The 12,670-nt window shown below is 38.8% G+C and overlaps 2 protein-coding genes across 3 annotated transcripts; one reads left to right on the top strand and one right to left on the bottom strand.

Moving 5' to 3' along the window:
* The first annotated feature begins 3,325 nt into the window (after positions 1-3,325).
* On the top strand, positions 3,326-9,425 carry LOC126598752 (uncharacterized). 2 transcript variants are annotated; one of them, XM_050265110.1, is made up of 10 exons: positions 3,326-3,781; positions 4,378-4,865; positions 5,363-5,562; positions 5,957-6,127; positions 6,853-7,167; positions 7,311-7,469; positions 7,548-7,697; positions 7,782-7,976; positions 8,177-9,056; positions 9,153-9,425. In XM_050265110.1, exons 1-9 carry the CDS (start codon positions 3,388-3,390, stop codon positions 9,030-9,032), a joined length of 2,928 nt encoding a protein of 975 aa, XP_050121067.1. In that variant the 5' UTR covers positions 3,326-3,387; the 3' UTR covers positions 9,033-9,056; positions 9,153-9,425. The 2 variants fall into 2 exon arrangements, with proteins under 2 accessions (XP_050121067.1, XP_050121066.1); XM_050265109.1 differs by having other exon boundaries at positions 8,177-9,425.
* Positions 9,426-10,390: 965 nt separating this feature from the next.
* LOC126598754 (guanine nucleotide-binding protein subunit beta-like protein) lies at positions 10,391-12,603 on the bottom strand. Its single transcript, XM_050265112.1, has 2 exons — positions 11,622-12,603; positions 10,391-10,687 (listed from the first exon to the last, which is right to left on the bottom strand). The coding sequence occupies exons 1-2, from the start codon at positions 12,501-12,503 to the stop codon at positions 10,589-10,591; spliced, it is 981 nt and encodes a 326-aa protein (XP_050121069.1). The 5' UTR covers positions 12,504-12,603; the 3' UTR covers positions 10,391-10,588.
* Between the last annotated feature and the right edge of the window lie 67 nt (positions 12,604-12,670).

The raw sequence follows: 12,670 nt of genomic DNA, 5'->3' as shown, positions 1-12,670 counted from the left end.
TAATAGAATGTCTCACGAAAATATTACTTATACAAAACATTATATCATTGACCCACAACGTTAGATTAACAGTGTATCGTGTCATGGTTTCATACTGCTTCACATGCAGTTTCATAAATGCTCATACCTAACCCAACCCTAGTCGTGTTTGGTTTATATATCTCGATCGTGGAATGCGTAGGTGATCCCTGTCAAGTGGCCATCGGAGAATGATGTTAATATTCTGTAAGGCAGATATCCAGATCAGTTGCGCACCTTAAATTACGTGTGAAACGTTGTGACTCGAGATGCATCATCAATAGATATGTATTTTTCTCATTTATGTACCCTAATTTTGATTGTTGGATAATGCTTGATAAATGTATTGTTGCATTGCCTATTCATCCCACCGATCCACGTCACTGCCCTACATTTCCAGTAATCATACTAACAAACCACTAGCTACTTCGTCATATCTATACGCTTACGATATTTCAACTACATACAAATGATCACTGTTATAAAACACATTTTTCAGACAAAAGGATCTCGTCCGGCGAAAGGTTTTGGACAAACTTTCGTCGAGCAAATATGGGTTTTGACCGACAAACTTTCGCCGGACAAAAATCGTCGCACAAATATCGTAGCTGAAAATGTTGCGAGACAAAATTCTAGAATCAATATAGCACTTTTTTCATAGTCGCACAATGTCATGTGTGAAAAGATAGGATTGTTTCAAGAAAAATATCTCTCATCATATAACTTTGTATACGCCTACCTACCAAGTATATATTGTAATTTGTAACCAAACTATTATTTAAGACACTTCTATTTTTTTATTTTATAATTATTTAAGAACTCGTTTGATGGTTGGGGTACAATGGATTGGATGAGTTAATTTATTAAATTGATGTACGTTGAAGTAAGAAATTGATACTACTTTCAAGTTTTTTCAAAGTTATATTTTATACATAGAAGATGGATTAGTCACGAAGAAAATATCTTCCTTCTAATGCTAACATTTTTGTAGAATAAGACCAATAAGTTTATCTAATGAACTATCCATCTTTTATCTATAATTTCGACAAAATTTGAAAGTTGCATCAACTTTTACACTATGGGTTCATTCGCGAATGAGACAAGTTGATATAGGAGTCTCTTCTTGACATGCCCCCTATTAGGAGAGATTTTTTTAGTGTGCTCGGAACAAGGGGTGAGACACCACTGGTCACTGTATAAGTAGTGAGATATTTGTGTTAAAAATTTAACAACGTAAAAATAAAACTTTCCTAACTTATATAATTACAAGTGGTACCACCCATCTTGGAACATGGAAAAATTTATCCCTTAGAGCAAGTCCACCACTAAAGACTTTGCGCCAGCACCCAGCGCATTTATCCACTCAAGTAAACAGTAATATACCATAGTGAACAGTAATAGGCCAAAACATCTTCACCCCTAAACAAAAAATAGGCTGGTCAATTTATTAAAATATCATTATTTTTATTATAAAATAATAATTTAATTTTTACTTTTTGACTTCTTCTTCCCCTCATCTCCTGCAACTTCCCATCCCTTCCACACAAAAAAGCCCAACTCTCAGAAACTCACTGCTCAAACCCCAAAACTCCAATCCCAGAATTCCACTTTCCCATAAAAGCTCAAAAGTTCCAATATTAGGTGGTTGAATCGCGGGAGGCAGTCGAATTTGGAGGAAATGCACATGCAGATTTGGAGGAGCTCTGCACCAAGGCCTCAGAATCTCCCTCCGCCCCGGAATCAACCTCAGCCCCGAGGAGCTATGTGACGCGTTGATCGTGCAGGAGGTTGATGGCTCGGCTAACGTCAGATGGCCCGGTATATGAGTCTGTCGATTTTAGGCCGGTCTCTTGCCTGGCTTAAGTTGGGTGCCAGTCAACATGCTCAGTTGGAGTGGATAACCTGGGTGTCGGGTTGGTTTTTTGGCTGGGTGCTGGCCTATCAGTTCCTCGGTGGACTTGCTTTTATTAGTAGCCAAAGTATATAGGCCCGTGTGAGATCAAAGTACCTTGCCAGCCGTTCCCATGTGTGAATTTCAATTACCACACATACTCCATGTCATATCGGTTGTATTGTCTACCCGTTTGGCTTGAAAATTCACTGTGTATATGAAACTCAACGGCCACACATATTTAACGTTACCTCGATTGTATTATCCAAGTGTTTTATTTGAAAACTCGCCAGAGGCAAGCGAACAAGTTGAAATGAATCTCACATCTTTTCATACTAAACAAATTGTTACTAACAAAATCCAAAGAGCATCGCGCCATGCAAATCCAAAATTTAATTTTCATTGCATAAATTAAATAGTTTGTTGTTAGATATCTATCGCTTCATCGCAATTTGATGTTATTATATTCATGATTCATGTCCCCCTACGACAAACCTCATTCATGTTCAATTATCCACTAGTCCATTGTCTCCAAAAAATTAATTTTTTTTTTTTGGCAATAGAAAATTCAAAAAGGTTTTCTCATTGTTTGAAATTCTAATGGTATACGTGGCTACGTGCTTATTTTTTATTATTGCACATCATTAGTATGTAAATTGGGTTTTTATTTTATTTTATTTTTATTTTTTTTGTAAATTAGGTTTAAAAATTGGCTTAATTAGAATCTTTTACATTTTTTAAACTTGTTTAGACTAAATATATGTTCTTTTACTAATATTAGTTTAACTAATGTCTTATTATTAGTAAAAAAAGAGTAACTATTTTTTTGTTATTATATTTAATTAGTTTATTCATTCATTAAAAAGTCATTAATATTTTCATAAGAAAACTTCATCAATTTTGTTATTATTTTACGCACAGTTTAGATTCTAAACGTACCAAGAAACAAAATGTACCAGGAATCCAAATATATCTACCAATATTATCTATAATTAAACATACCAATATAATCAAACCTACTTCTAATAAAATTGTAGAGAAAATATTTAAGGAAAACTAATGAAAAGGACTTGAAAATTTTGAGTTTTAACGAAAATGAAAAAATAAAGGGTAAAGTAAATTGTATCAGGATTGAATTTTTAGTGTTAAAATATGTTTTTTAATTAAAGTTAACAGTACCAGAAGTTTTTCGTTAAAGTTCTTAAATATTTAATCAAATTCTTAAAAGAAACATAAGCTTAACAAACGAAATTGAAATCGATTGCACTACAAAGCCCAAATGAGCCCAAAAGTAACAGAAATTAAAAAAAGCCCATGTTTAAACCCAAACGTTTGTTGGGCCATTAAACCCAACTTGGAAAAGCAGGACGTATTTAACGAAAAAAAAAAATCATTAATTCCCAAAAGAACTCATTCGTTAATCGTTACTAGAGCGCGCCGGAACGCTCACGCCTCCCGCACTCTCACCGTCGCACACAATGTCTCCTCCCTCCGATGACGACCAAGACCAGTTTTCCGTCGACGAAGAAGAAGAAGACGATGACCTTTTCGAAGCGGATATGGAAGCCCTACGGCGGGCCTGTATGCTCACCGGCACGAGCCCCGACGACCTCAAAAACGACGGCGGCGGCGGCAACGACGACGAACGCCAAGCTTCTGCCGACTCAGAGTCCGACTCCGACGCCGACGCCGACGACGATGACCTCGAGTTGCTCCGCCAAATAAGGAGCCGGTTCTTGAATTCTTCCGACGCGTGCGAGCCTCTGTCTCTGAAGCCCTTGTGTACTTTGCCGCCTGATGCCTCCGGCGACGAGGAGGACGATTACCAGACGCTCCTCGCCATTAGGAAACGTTTCTCAGCCTACGGGAACGGTATGCTTTACACACAATGTATATGCTTGTTTGTATTTGATGCGAAAAGTTTAGCTTTGATGAATTGGTTGATATTGGGTAGGTGCTGGAATCAAACTAGTTCATCAGGATAAGGACCTGTAATTACTTAGGGAACGGTAATTATGTAACTTTTTCTTGTCGTTGCACCTTGATTCGAAATTCACTCCAAAGCCGTACACTTCAGGAACAAGGATATGTAAATTTGTAATCTTTAGCTATCACTGAGTAACTTAAAGGTGTAGCATTTTTTAGCTACATTAGGGTTTGGAACTTTGGAGTACGATTTTAAGGATTCATCCTCTGAAATCGACTCATTTGAGGTCGGTTTTGTGGCAAGCATTGCAATGATACTTTTTGGCTCAATGCCACAAAGAAAATGGTGTTTTATTCGAAGTTTGTTGTATATTTGCATGATTGAATTGGAGCTAAATCGAGTTCCTGAGTCCCTTTCCTGATTTGATGGTACTTGAAGTTGAATGGATATGCTTAAATATTTTGTTGTCATCTTTTTGCAAGATTTCATGTCCTCATCCCCACTTTAATTGTACCTCAGACAATATTATTTGGATTTTCAGATACTCTAGAAAATGATACGAAACAGGTTGGTTCCTGTTGCAAATCAGTGAAGGAAACTTGTTATGAAATTTCTGCTATTAGAAATGATGCTCTTGAAAGGTTTCCAGATCCTGAAGATGCTGACCTGGCCACCAATCCACTGAGTGACAATGCAGAGGGACAGTCTTCTGCGTTGATTGTGTGGAATCAGTCAGATTCTTGCAGCACGTCCATGTTGCCACGCAAAGACTCGAGCTTCCCAAAGGCTGCTCAGGTGTTTATGGATGCCATTAGGAAGAATAGGGCTAGTCAGAAATTTATCCGGAATAAGTTGATCCAAATTGAAGCAAAAATCGAGGAGAACAGAAAACTGAAGGAACGTGTTAAAATCCTTAAAGACTTTCAGGTTTCTTGCAAAAGACGAACTTGGGAATCATTGTCCCAAAAGAAGGATCCTCGTGTCCAGTTAATTTTACTGAAAGGGCCAAGGGATTCCAGGGATTCAAAGGTTAGTTGCTTATTTTTATAAGCCGTTCCTAAGTTCTCTCAAATCTGTTTTGATGATTATTCATTTTTTGGTATTTTTGAATTAATTTTGTACTTTAGGTTTAGGAGTAGTTGGTCAGAATATACTCTAAAGTTCCACTTGTAATAATATTCAGCCCTGTGATTGTCATTTTCCGTGACAATCTTAATATGATTGTTTTATGGGACATTTTCATTTTTTTTGTTTGTTTCTCCTTTTATTATAGTATCTCTAAATTATCTTGGCCTCATAATTTTGATCAGCTCAATCGATGTTTTAATTGTTATGCTTGAACATCTTAGTCTGTGGTGTAGTGAAAGAGTAAGTAAAAGAACCGTGTTGATTACTAATCACTTGGCCTAAGGTTGCATGAGTGTTTGAAAAGAAATGTTCTAATTCCTTTCAGCAAGACTGTTCGCTTTTATTACTGATGTTTTCTAGCTTCCTTCTAATACCTGGGATACCTATTGTTTCTGCAGGTTCATTACAAAAAGATCTCAGCTTTGTTATATGGCCCAGAAGAGAACTCTCATGTCGCTAATTACAGAATGACGATGAAAAAATATCTGGATTCATTATGTCGAAAAAAATGGTCAAAGGTAGAAAAGGAAGCCCTTGAAAAGGGTATAAAGCAACAATTTCAAGAAATGGTGCTCCAATCTTCTGTTGATGAATCAAGGTTTGTTAGGTCTTATTTTATTTCTTATGGTGGCATGTTACGTGATTTTTAATGTGTTCTGTGAAACCAAACAGAAGTTTTGAAGGTTCTGAACGAGCGTTAATATAGTTTTATTTTTGACATTCATGGACGGAAGGCATATGTTCATCAAATAAAAGATGGAAGGCATATATCTCTATCCCAATATATTATAAGTACAATTCCAACGATGTGATTCATTATGGTTTGTAGGAGAGTGTGAGTGTAGAATGCCTTTGTTTGTCAAGCTCGTTCTTGGGTGAATACAAAAGGAGAACGTGATTACCTTGACTGCAAGCTGTAATTTTTTTTATATAATGGAACTTTACATTGTTTCTTAAACATGCGTTCTCTGACTCCATATAATCCTTGACAGTTTTTCTGAGAGACCTTGTGGAGAATCTAATCATATTGATGACATTTTGGCTTCAATCAAAGGTCTTGAAATTACCCAAGAAATTATCAGAGAGTTCCTGCCTAAGGTTAAATGGGAACAGTTGGCTTCCATGTATCTCCCGGGTCGTTCTGGTGCAGAATGTGAAACAAGGTATGAGATATTTTAATGGTTCCTTCTTGTTGCAGAATTAAACTTTCTAATGGGTTATTCATTTTCATTTTTCTATGTTGCCCAAAATTTGAAATAAGTTTCTTTGTTGAATCAGTATGTTGGCATACATCATAAATACATATAAAATATTTATATTATATGTTATCTGAGTGCAACCTTGGAAAGAGACCTTAGCTGAGTATATGGTTTATCACACTTCCAACTTTATGTTTATATTTCTACAAAAATAGTCGGTATGGTAACTTCGTTTCATAATATTTGTGTGATGAACAAGTACGATTAAGTAAGCAACTGAACTTAAGAGGTTTTATTATACCTATTGCCATTTTACTGGAATGGGTTTTGTTTCGCGCCTCAAAGTGTGCCGTTCTTGACTGGTGTTTTTGTCTCTATTGATTTTCCTGAAGCATTTGTATCCTTCAATGAAGCGAGTTTTGGCAGATGTCTATGGGGTCATCATCACAGACACATTTACTATTGTTGGATTTAATTAAAAAATGCAAGGTCAGCATTGGTCATAAAGGTGGGACCCATACATGGCATGTATTTTACTCATAAATGTGTGTTGAGCGTGCCTGTGATGATTGCCATCACAGATGTCTGTGATGCTTTCATTAACTGTGTTTGTCAGTCCACAATAACCGTATTCAAATGGCAGCATCTTCCGTTTCTTTTAGTTTGATTTATCTAATTCATCCTTGCAGGTGGTTGAACTGGGAGGATCCTTTAATCAATCGTAAATCATGGACTGCAAAAGAGGACAAGAATCTTCTGTATTTTGTCCAGGAGAAGGGGATCAATAATTGGTTTGATATTGCAGTATCATTGGGGACAAACAGGACTCCGTTTCAGTGCTTGGCACGGTATCAAAGGAGCCTAAATGCTTCCATACTTAAACGGGAGTGGACCAAGGATGAGGATGCAAGACTTCGCTCTGCTGTAGAAACTTTGGGTGAGGGTAATTGGCAGGCTATAGCTTCTGCATTGGGAGGACGAGCTGGCACCCAGTGCTCTAATAGGTTCGTTTTTCTGTCTGTTTATTTTCAAAACTTTTGGAGCCCCCTATCGCTAACTCAAGAATCCCATTTCATGCTATTTTGCATTCATCATTCCGTCTATTAGAATCTGGTTTTCTTATGGCAGCATATTTCATACTTCACAGATGGAAGAAATCTCTTCACCCAACCAAGAAAAGAGAAGGTAGGTGGACTCCGGAGGAAGACAAACGTCTGAAAGTAGCTCAAATGCTTTTTGGACCAAAAAATTGGAATAAAACAGCTCAATTTGTGCCAGGTCGAACTCAATCACAGTGTAGAGATAGGTACTGCTACCTCTTCTCAAGTTAAGCTCAGAAACTACCAATTGGAGAAAATTGTTAATTTTTTATATCGTTTGGCAGATATGTCAACTGTTTAGAACCATCTTTGAACTATGGTGAATGGACTGAAGAAGAGGACTCAAGATTGAGAGCAGCAATCGAGGAACATGGATATTGCTGGTCCAAAGTTGCTGCATGTGTGCCTCGACGTACTGATAATATGTGCTGGAGGTATGACGTCTTGATTTTGTTAAATTGATTTATTGAACCCTTTTGTTGCCTGTACTTATTTTGTCTTGGTTTCATTTTGACCAGGAGATGTAAGGTTTTATATCCAGAAGAAGTGCTCTTGCTCAAAGAACAGAAGAAAATCAAGAAGGTTGCTCTTATGTGCAACTTTGTTGATCGGGAGGAAGAGCGTCCAGCCCTTGGCCCCAATGATTTTCTTCCACCGATTGATACTTCAACCAAAACTCTAACTTATCCTAAGAAGCAGAATGGAAAATTAAGGTATAATGTTCAAATGCCCAGAAAATTATGTTTGCGATTTTCCCCACCTCTGTTATGTTGAAGCCAACAAAATGTATTTCTACAAGCTTTCTTATATTTTTCGGTTTCTTGTATTAATAAGTGGAGAATGCATACAATATTGTGATATTCTATCTCTGCTTTATATCGTACTTACCATATCTTCCTTTTATTCAATGCAGCAAAGTTCCGAACAAGACTAGGTCCAGGAGGAATAAAAACAATAGTGAAAGTTGTTCAGATGCTCATGGGATAGATAATTCTGATCAAGTTGAGACATCCAACGGACATGATGCGCCAAATAAGAAGAATAATGTTCGTAAACAGCGGCGTAGAAGGCGCAAAAGTACTGAGCCAACAGGAGAGGGTCAGGTTATTGTACCTGTTCCTGATGAGCACGTTACACACAAAGAAGAGCAGAGGGAAACGTCTTGTTCTGATCAGATTGTCGGAACATCAGATGGAGATGATACTACACTTGCTGTCTTTCAACGCAATAAATCAAAGAAGAGAAATCTTGGGCCTCCCTCAAATGATACGAGAAAGAAGAGAAAGCTTGTAGTTTCTGATTGTTCTGTTCAAGATTCCCCCACCAACAATATCCAGAAGGGAGCTGGATCACATCCTGAAGCAGCCATCATGGTTTGCGACAGCGAGCAAGGTGGACTAAAGTTAGACAGCGAGCGGAATGTTACCTTCCAAGAATCTGTGATCACAGTGGCGGGCGTTAGTCCAAAAAGTGATCATGATGCTGATGATGTTCTTGCTTCCTTGGGGAAGAAGAAATCAAAGAAGAAGCGCCCTCAAACTTCCAAAAGCCGTCCTCAAACTTCCAAAAGCCGTCCTTCAAGTGCGACAATGAAATCAGAATCGCTTCCAAAAGGAGTTGGCCTAGGAAAAGGAGAGGGGCTTGATCACTGTGAACCTGTGAGCGAAACAGGGAGCAATGGTGCCGAAGGTGATCATGAGGATGGTGATATGACACTAGCTTGCTTTCTACGAAACAAATCAAAGAAGAGGCGGCGTCAATGCGGTTAAGCACAGATACTTTGATCTACAGAGGTAAAGTCTACCGCTTATGCCGAGAATTTGGAGCTAGGATGCCTGTGTTACTGATGCTACTACGGCTCTTATACATTGACTGCTTTTTCCTCACAGCAGCCGGAGAGAAGGAAGACACAATTCCTTCGGAGTTTTTGCGAGATTCTTTTTGTCCGACGAGTTTTGTGAGATGTGCATGTGTTTTGCTGAGTTGAGCGACCAGTTTTGATGATTTCTTACAACTGTATAGCTTTTTTTTTTCAAAAGTGAAATTTGGTTTTCTGGATCCCTCATTCCCTTTGGACACTTGTTTTCTAATTATAAGGAACATAACAATATTTTTCGAACATAATTTCTTTTTTATAATTAACTTCTAATTTTTAGTGGAAACTGCTTTTTTAGAGTGTACAGTTCTCGTTTTTCAATGATCATGTTTCAATTTTCAGAGTAATTTGTATATTGCGTTGTTATTCATTCTTTTTTATTTTTAAGAAACGATATTATTTACACTGTGGATGAGGGAGATGAGCTTAGCCTTATAATAGGTTAGTAATAATGTAATTTAAATTCATCTTTACGAATTCTCAATTTTTCACTCTATACGAGTTCATGATTTTTTATTCTATAGCAGTCCTATGAAGAGGTTAATTCTTGCTACACTTAGCACAAAAGTAGATTGTAGTAATAATCCTTTAATTTTAACTCAATTGGAACAATGATCTCTCAATTAAAAATCAATTACTATTGGTCCCTCAACCCTACAAAACATACAACTATGGTCTCTCAATTAAAAATCAATTACTATTGGTCCCTCAATTGTAATCCAACTAAAAAAATTGTCCCTCAACTTTAATCCAATTATAGCAATGATCCCTTAACTTTAATCCAATTGTAGCAACGACCTTTCCAACATAACTCATTTTGACAAAATTCTGATGGAACTTCCAACATAACTCATTTTGACAAATCTGATGAAGTTAACGAAAATGACCATAGCTACACATTTTAGTGAGCGAAGAGACTCCAATTGTAGCAATGGTCATTCCAAGTCAAACGTAACTTATTTTGACAAAATTCTAACGAATTTGACGAAAAAGAACCATAACTACACATTTTGATGATTTGAGGAACCATTTCTACTATTTATTTACTCCGACGCACAAATTGCAGTCACAATACGCCCGCTCTCAAGCAACTCGATCAAGAAGCTAGAAAGCCAGGCTGAAATGCGATCGAAAACTTTCAACTCCGGTCGTCGGGTTCAATATTTCGTACCATCATGCCAAGGCAGTAATCACATAAACAAAGTATCAATATTGAATTTGATTATCAAATTCTATGCTTAACTCAAGATCAAAAGCCAATATCACATCTTAATTTGAAAACCGAAACTAAAATAGCTTGGCCTCAAAGCCATATATTGTCAAACAAAATGATAAAAATCCAGCAAAACCCTAAATAAACTTTAAGACCAACTACATTTAAAGAAAGTTACTCGGTTGTCCTCGAGAAAACATGTAAGTTCTGGAAATCAATCACTCGGAACTTCAATTTCAACGGCCGATACCCCAGACTCTGATAACTCCGTCAGTGTAGCCACTGAACAAGGTGCTGCCATCAGCGCTCCAGTTCAAACTTGTACAGTATATAACCTGCAATTCAGAGCAAGAAATAAACAAACCGAAACAATTAAAGTTCGGCTATTACTAGTATAAGAACCAAACAAAACCAGTCACCAAATGAAAACGCTAGTAATCACGCATCATAATCCACACTGCTAAGAGTCATTCTTATTAGCAATCAGATTGGCAACTTAATAATCCTTCTACGCATGCAGTGACACAAAGTAAATACAGGTCGGAACACATTGTCAAAGCACTCAAGCAATGCGGAGTTCCCTTCAGGGCCTTAAATGCTGTAACGAATGTGAATGAAAAACCAAGATTTGAGCAAAACACCAACACTATATGAAACAAGCAAAACGAAAACTACCATAGAGTTGACATTACGAAAAGAATGCAACTTCCATATTATGAGTTTTTAACAGGGGAAGAAAAGATGGCATCACACAGAGCTCAAAAGCAATTCGAAACAAAACAGCATCATCAATTAGTGAGCAATGCACGTCATCTTCAAAGAAAACACTTGTCAAAAGACTCAAAGCTGAGCAAAGCAGAAACTCTATAGAGCAAAGTTCAGCTCATTGTGTATGATCATTATAGGGGATACGATGGCCAAGACGAAAACGATAATCAACTCTACAATCGATAGGGGGTTCATATCCAATGCAAATTACACAACAAATCCATACCGTTATTCCAACTATCTTCGGGTCAGCTGCCAACGTACTAATATCCATATACAATTAAGATAAAAATACAGCTACACATAGGTAACAAAATACCACATTAAGAGAAGTAACAAATAGACAATATAATCAACAAGCAAGTTCGTCGAAACCCCAGATCACAATACAGAAACAATCACAATTGAAACACAAAAGGTAGCAGGTGATCAATTGACACAAATGAAAACAATGTGTAACGTAGAAACAGTACTAAAACAAACACAGCGAAAAAAGTATACCTTCTTCTTGTATGAAGTAGCAGCATGGGTATCCTCGGTCTTCTCAGCCTCGGTCTTCAGATCGACCTTCAACTCCTCCACAATGGACTTGCTCTCCAAATCCCAAATCTTGATGCTCTGCTCGGTTGCGGCACACAGCCAGTACCTGTTGGGACTGAAGCAGAGAGCGTGGATGATGGAGCCGGCCTCGAGATGATACAGCCTCTTGCCCTCTGCCAAATCCCAGAGCAGAATTACTCCGTCTTTGCCTCCACTGGCGCACAACGAACCATCAGGCGACACCGCAACGGTGTTCACATACCCATTGTGGCCCTCAAGAGTGTTCCTCAGCTTGCAGTTAGACAAGTTCCAAACTTTCACAGTCTTGTCCCACGAGGCGGATACAATGGTGGGCTGCATCGTATTGGGGCTGAACCTGACGCAGCTGACCCAATCGCCGTGCCCATCCTGGTCCTGGATGGTGAACTTGCACTCACCGAGAGTGTTCCAGAGCTTGATCGTGCGGTCACGGGAAGCCGATACGATCTGACGGTTATCAATCGAGAAAGCCACGGAGAGCACATCCTTGGTGTGACCCACAAAGCGGCGAGCAGAGACGCCGAGGGCCAAGTCCCAGAGGCGGAGCTCGCCGTCCCAGGATCCGGACAGCGCGAACTGGCCATCGGAGGAGAGGACAACATCCTCGACGAAGTGGGAATGTCCGGTGAGCCTGCGGCGGGGGACACCGTAGGTCTTCTCGTCCTTGTTCAGGTGCCAGAGGATGATGGACTTGTCGCGGGAGGCGCTGACGATCATCTCGGAGTTGTCGATTGGGATGGCGATGGCCGTCACCATGTCGGTATGTGCCCTCATGGTGCCGCGGAGAACGAGATTCTCACCCATGGTTGCTGCTGCTGCTGGTGGTGCGCGGCGGCGGGCGTGCTAGGGTTTTCTGAGAGGCGGGAGAGCAGGAGTGAGAGCGTGAGGAGGAAAAATGGGGAGAAAAGGAGAATATATAGGTGAGAGAGATAGGGTTGTGGGAGAGACGAGCCAGACCCGAAAGCTGGAGT

The sequence above is a fragment of the Malus sylvestris genome, chromosome 14 (assembly GCF_916048215.2).
Source record: "Malus sylvestris chromosome 14, drMalSylv7.2, whole genome shotgun sequence".
Classification (NCBI taxonomy): Eukaryota; Viridiplantae; Streptophyta; class Magnoliopsida; order Rosales; family Rosaceae; genus Malus; species Malus sylvestris.
The sequence above is the reverse complement of the archived record's forward strand: the minus strand, read 5'-3'. Positions and strand labels throughout refer to the sequence as shown.

What these genes read in the sequence shown, in the direction of transcription:
- LOC126598752 (XM_050265110.1), top strand. Translation starts at nt 3,388, where the DNA reads ATGTCTCCTCCCTCCGATGACGACCAAGACCAGTTTTCCGTCGACGAA. An exon ending in TCTTCTGTTGATGAATCAAG is followed by an intron (nt 5,563 to 5,956) that starts GTTTGTTAGGTC and finishes AATCCTTGACAG; the next exon opens with TTTTTCTGAGAGACCTTGTG. An exon ending in CAATCACAGTGTAGAGATAG is followed by an intron (nt 7,470 to 7,547) that starts GTACTGCTACCT and finishes ATCGTTTGGCAG; the next exon opens with ATATGTCAACTGTTTAGAAC.
- LOC126598754 (XM_050265112.1), bottom strand. Translation starts at nt 12,503, where the DNA reads ATGGGTGAGAATCTCGTTCTCCGCGGCACCATGAGGGCACATACCGAC. An exon ending in CTACTTCATACAAGAAGAAG is followed by an intron (nt 10,688 to 11,621) that starts GTATACTTTTTT and finishes TCTGAATTGCAG; the next exon opens with GTTATATACTGTACAAGTTT.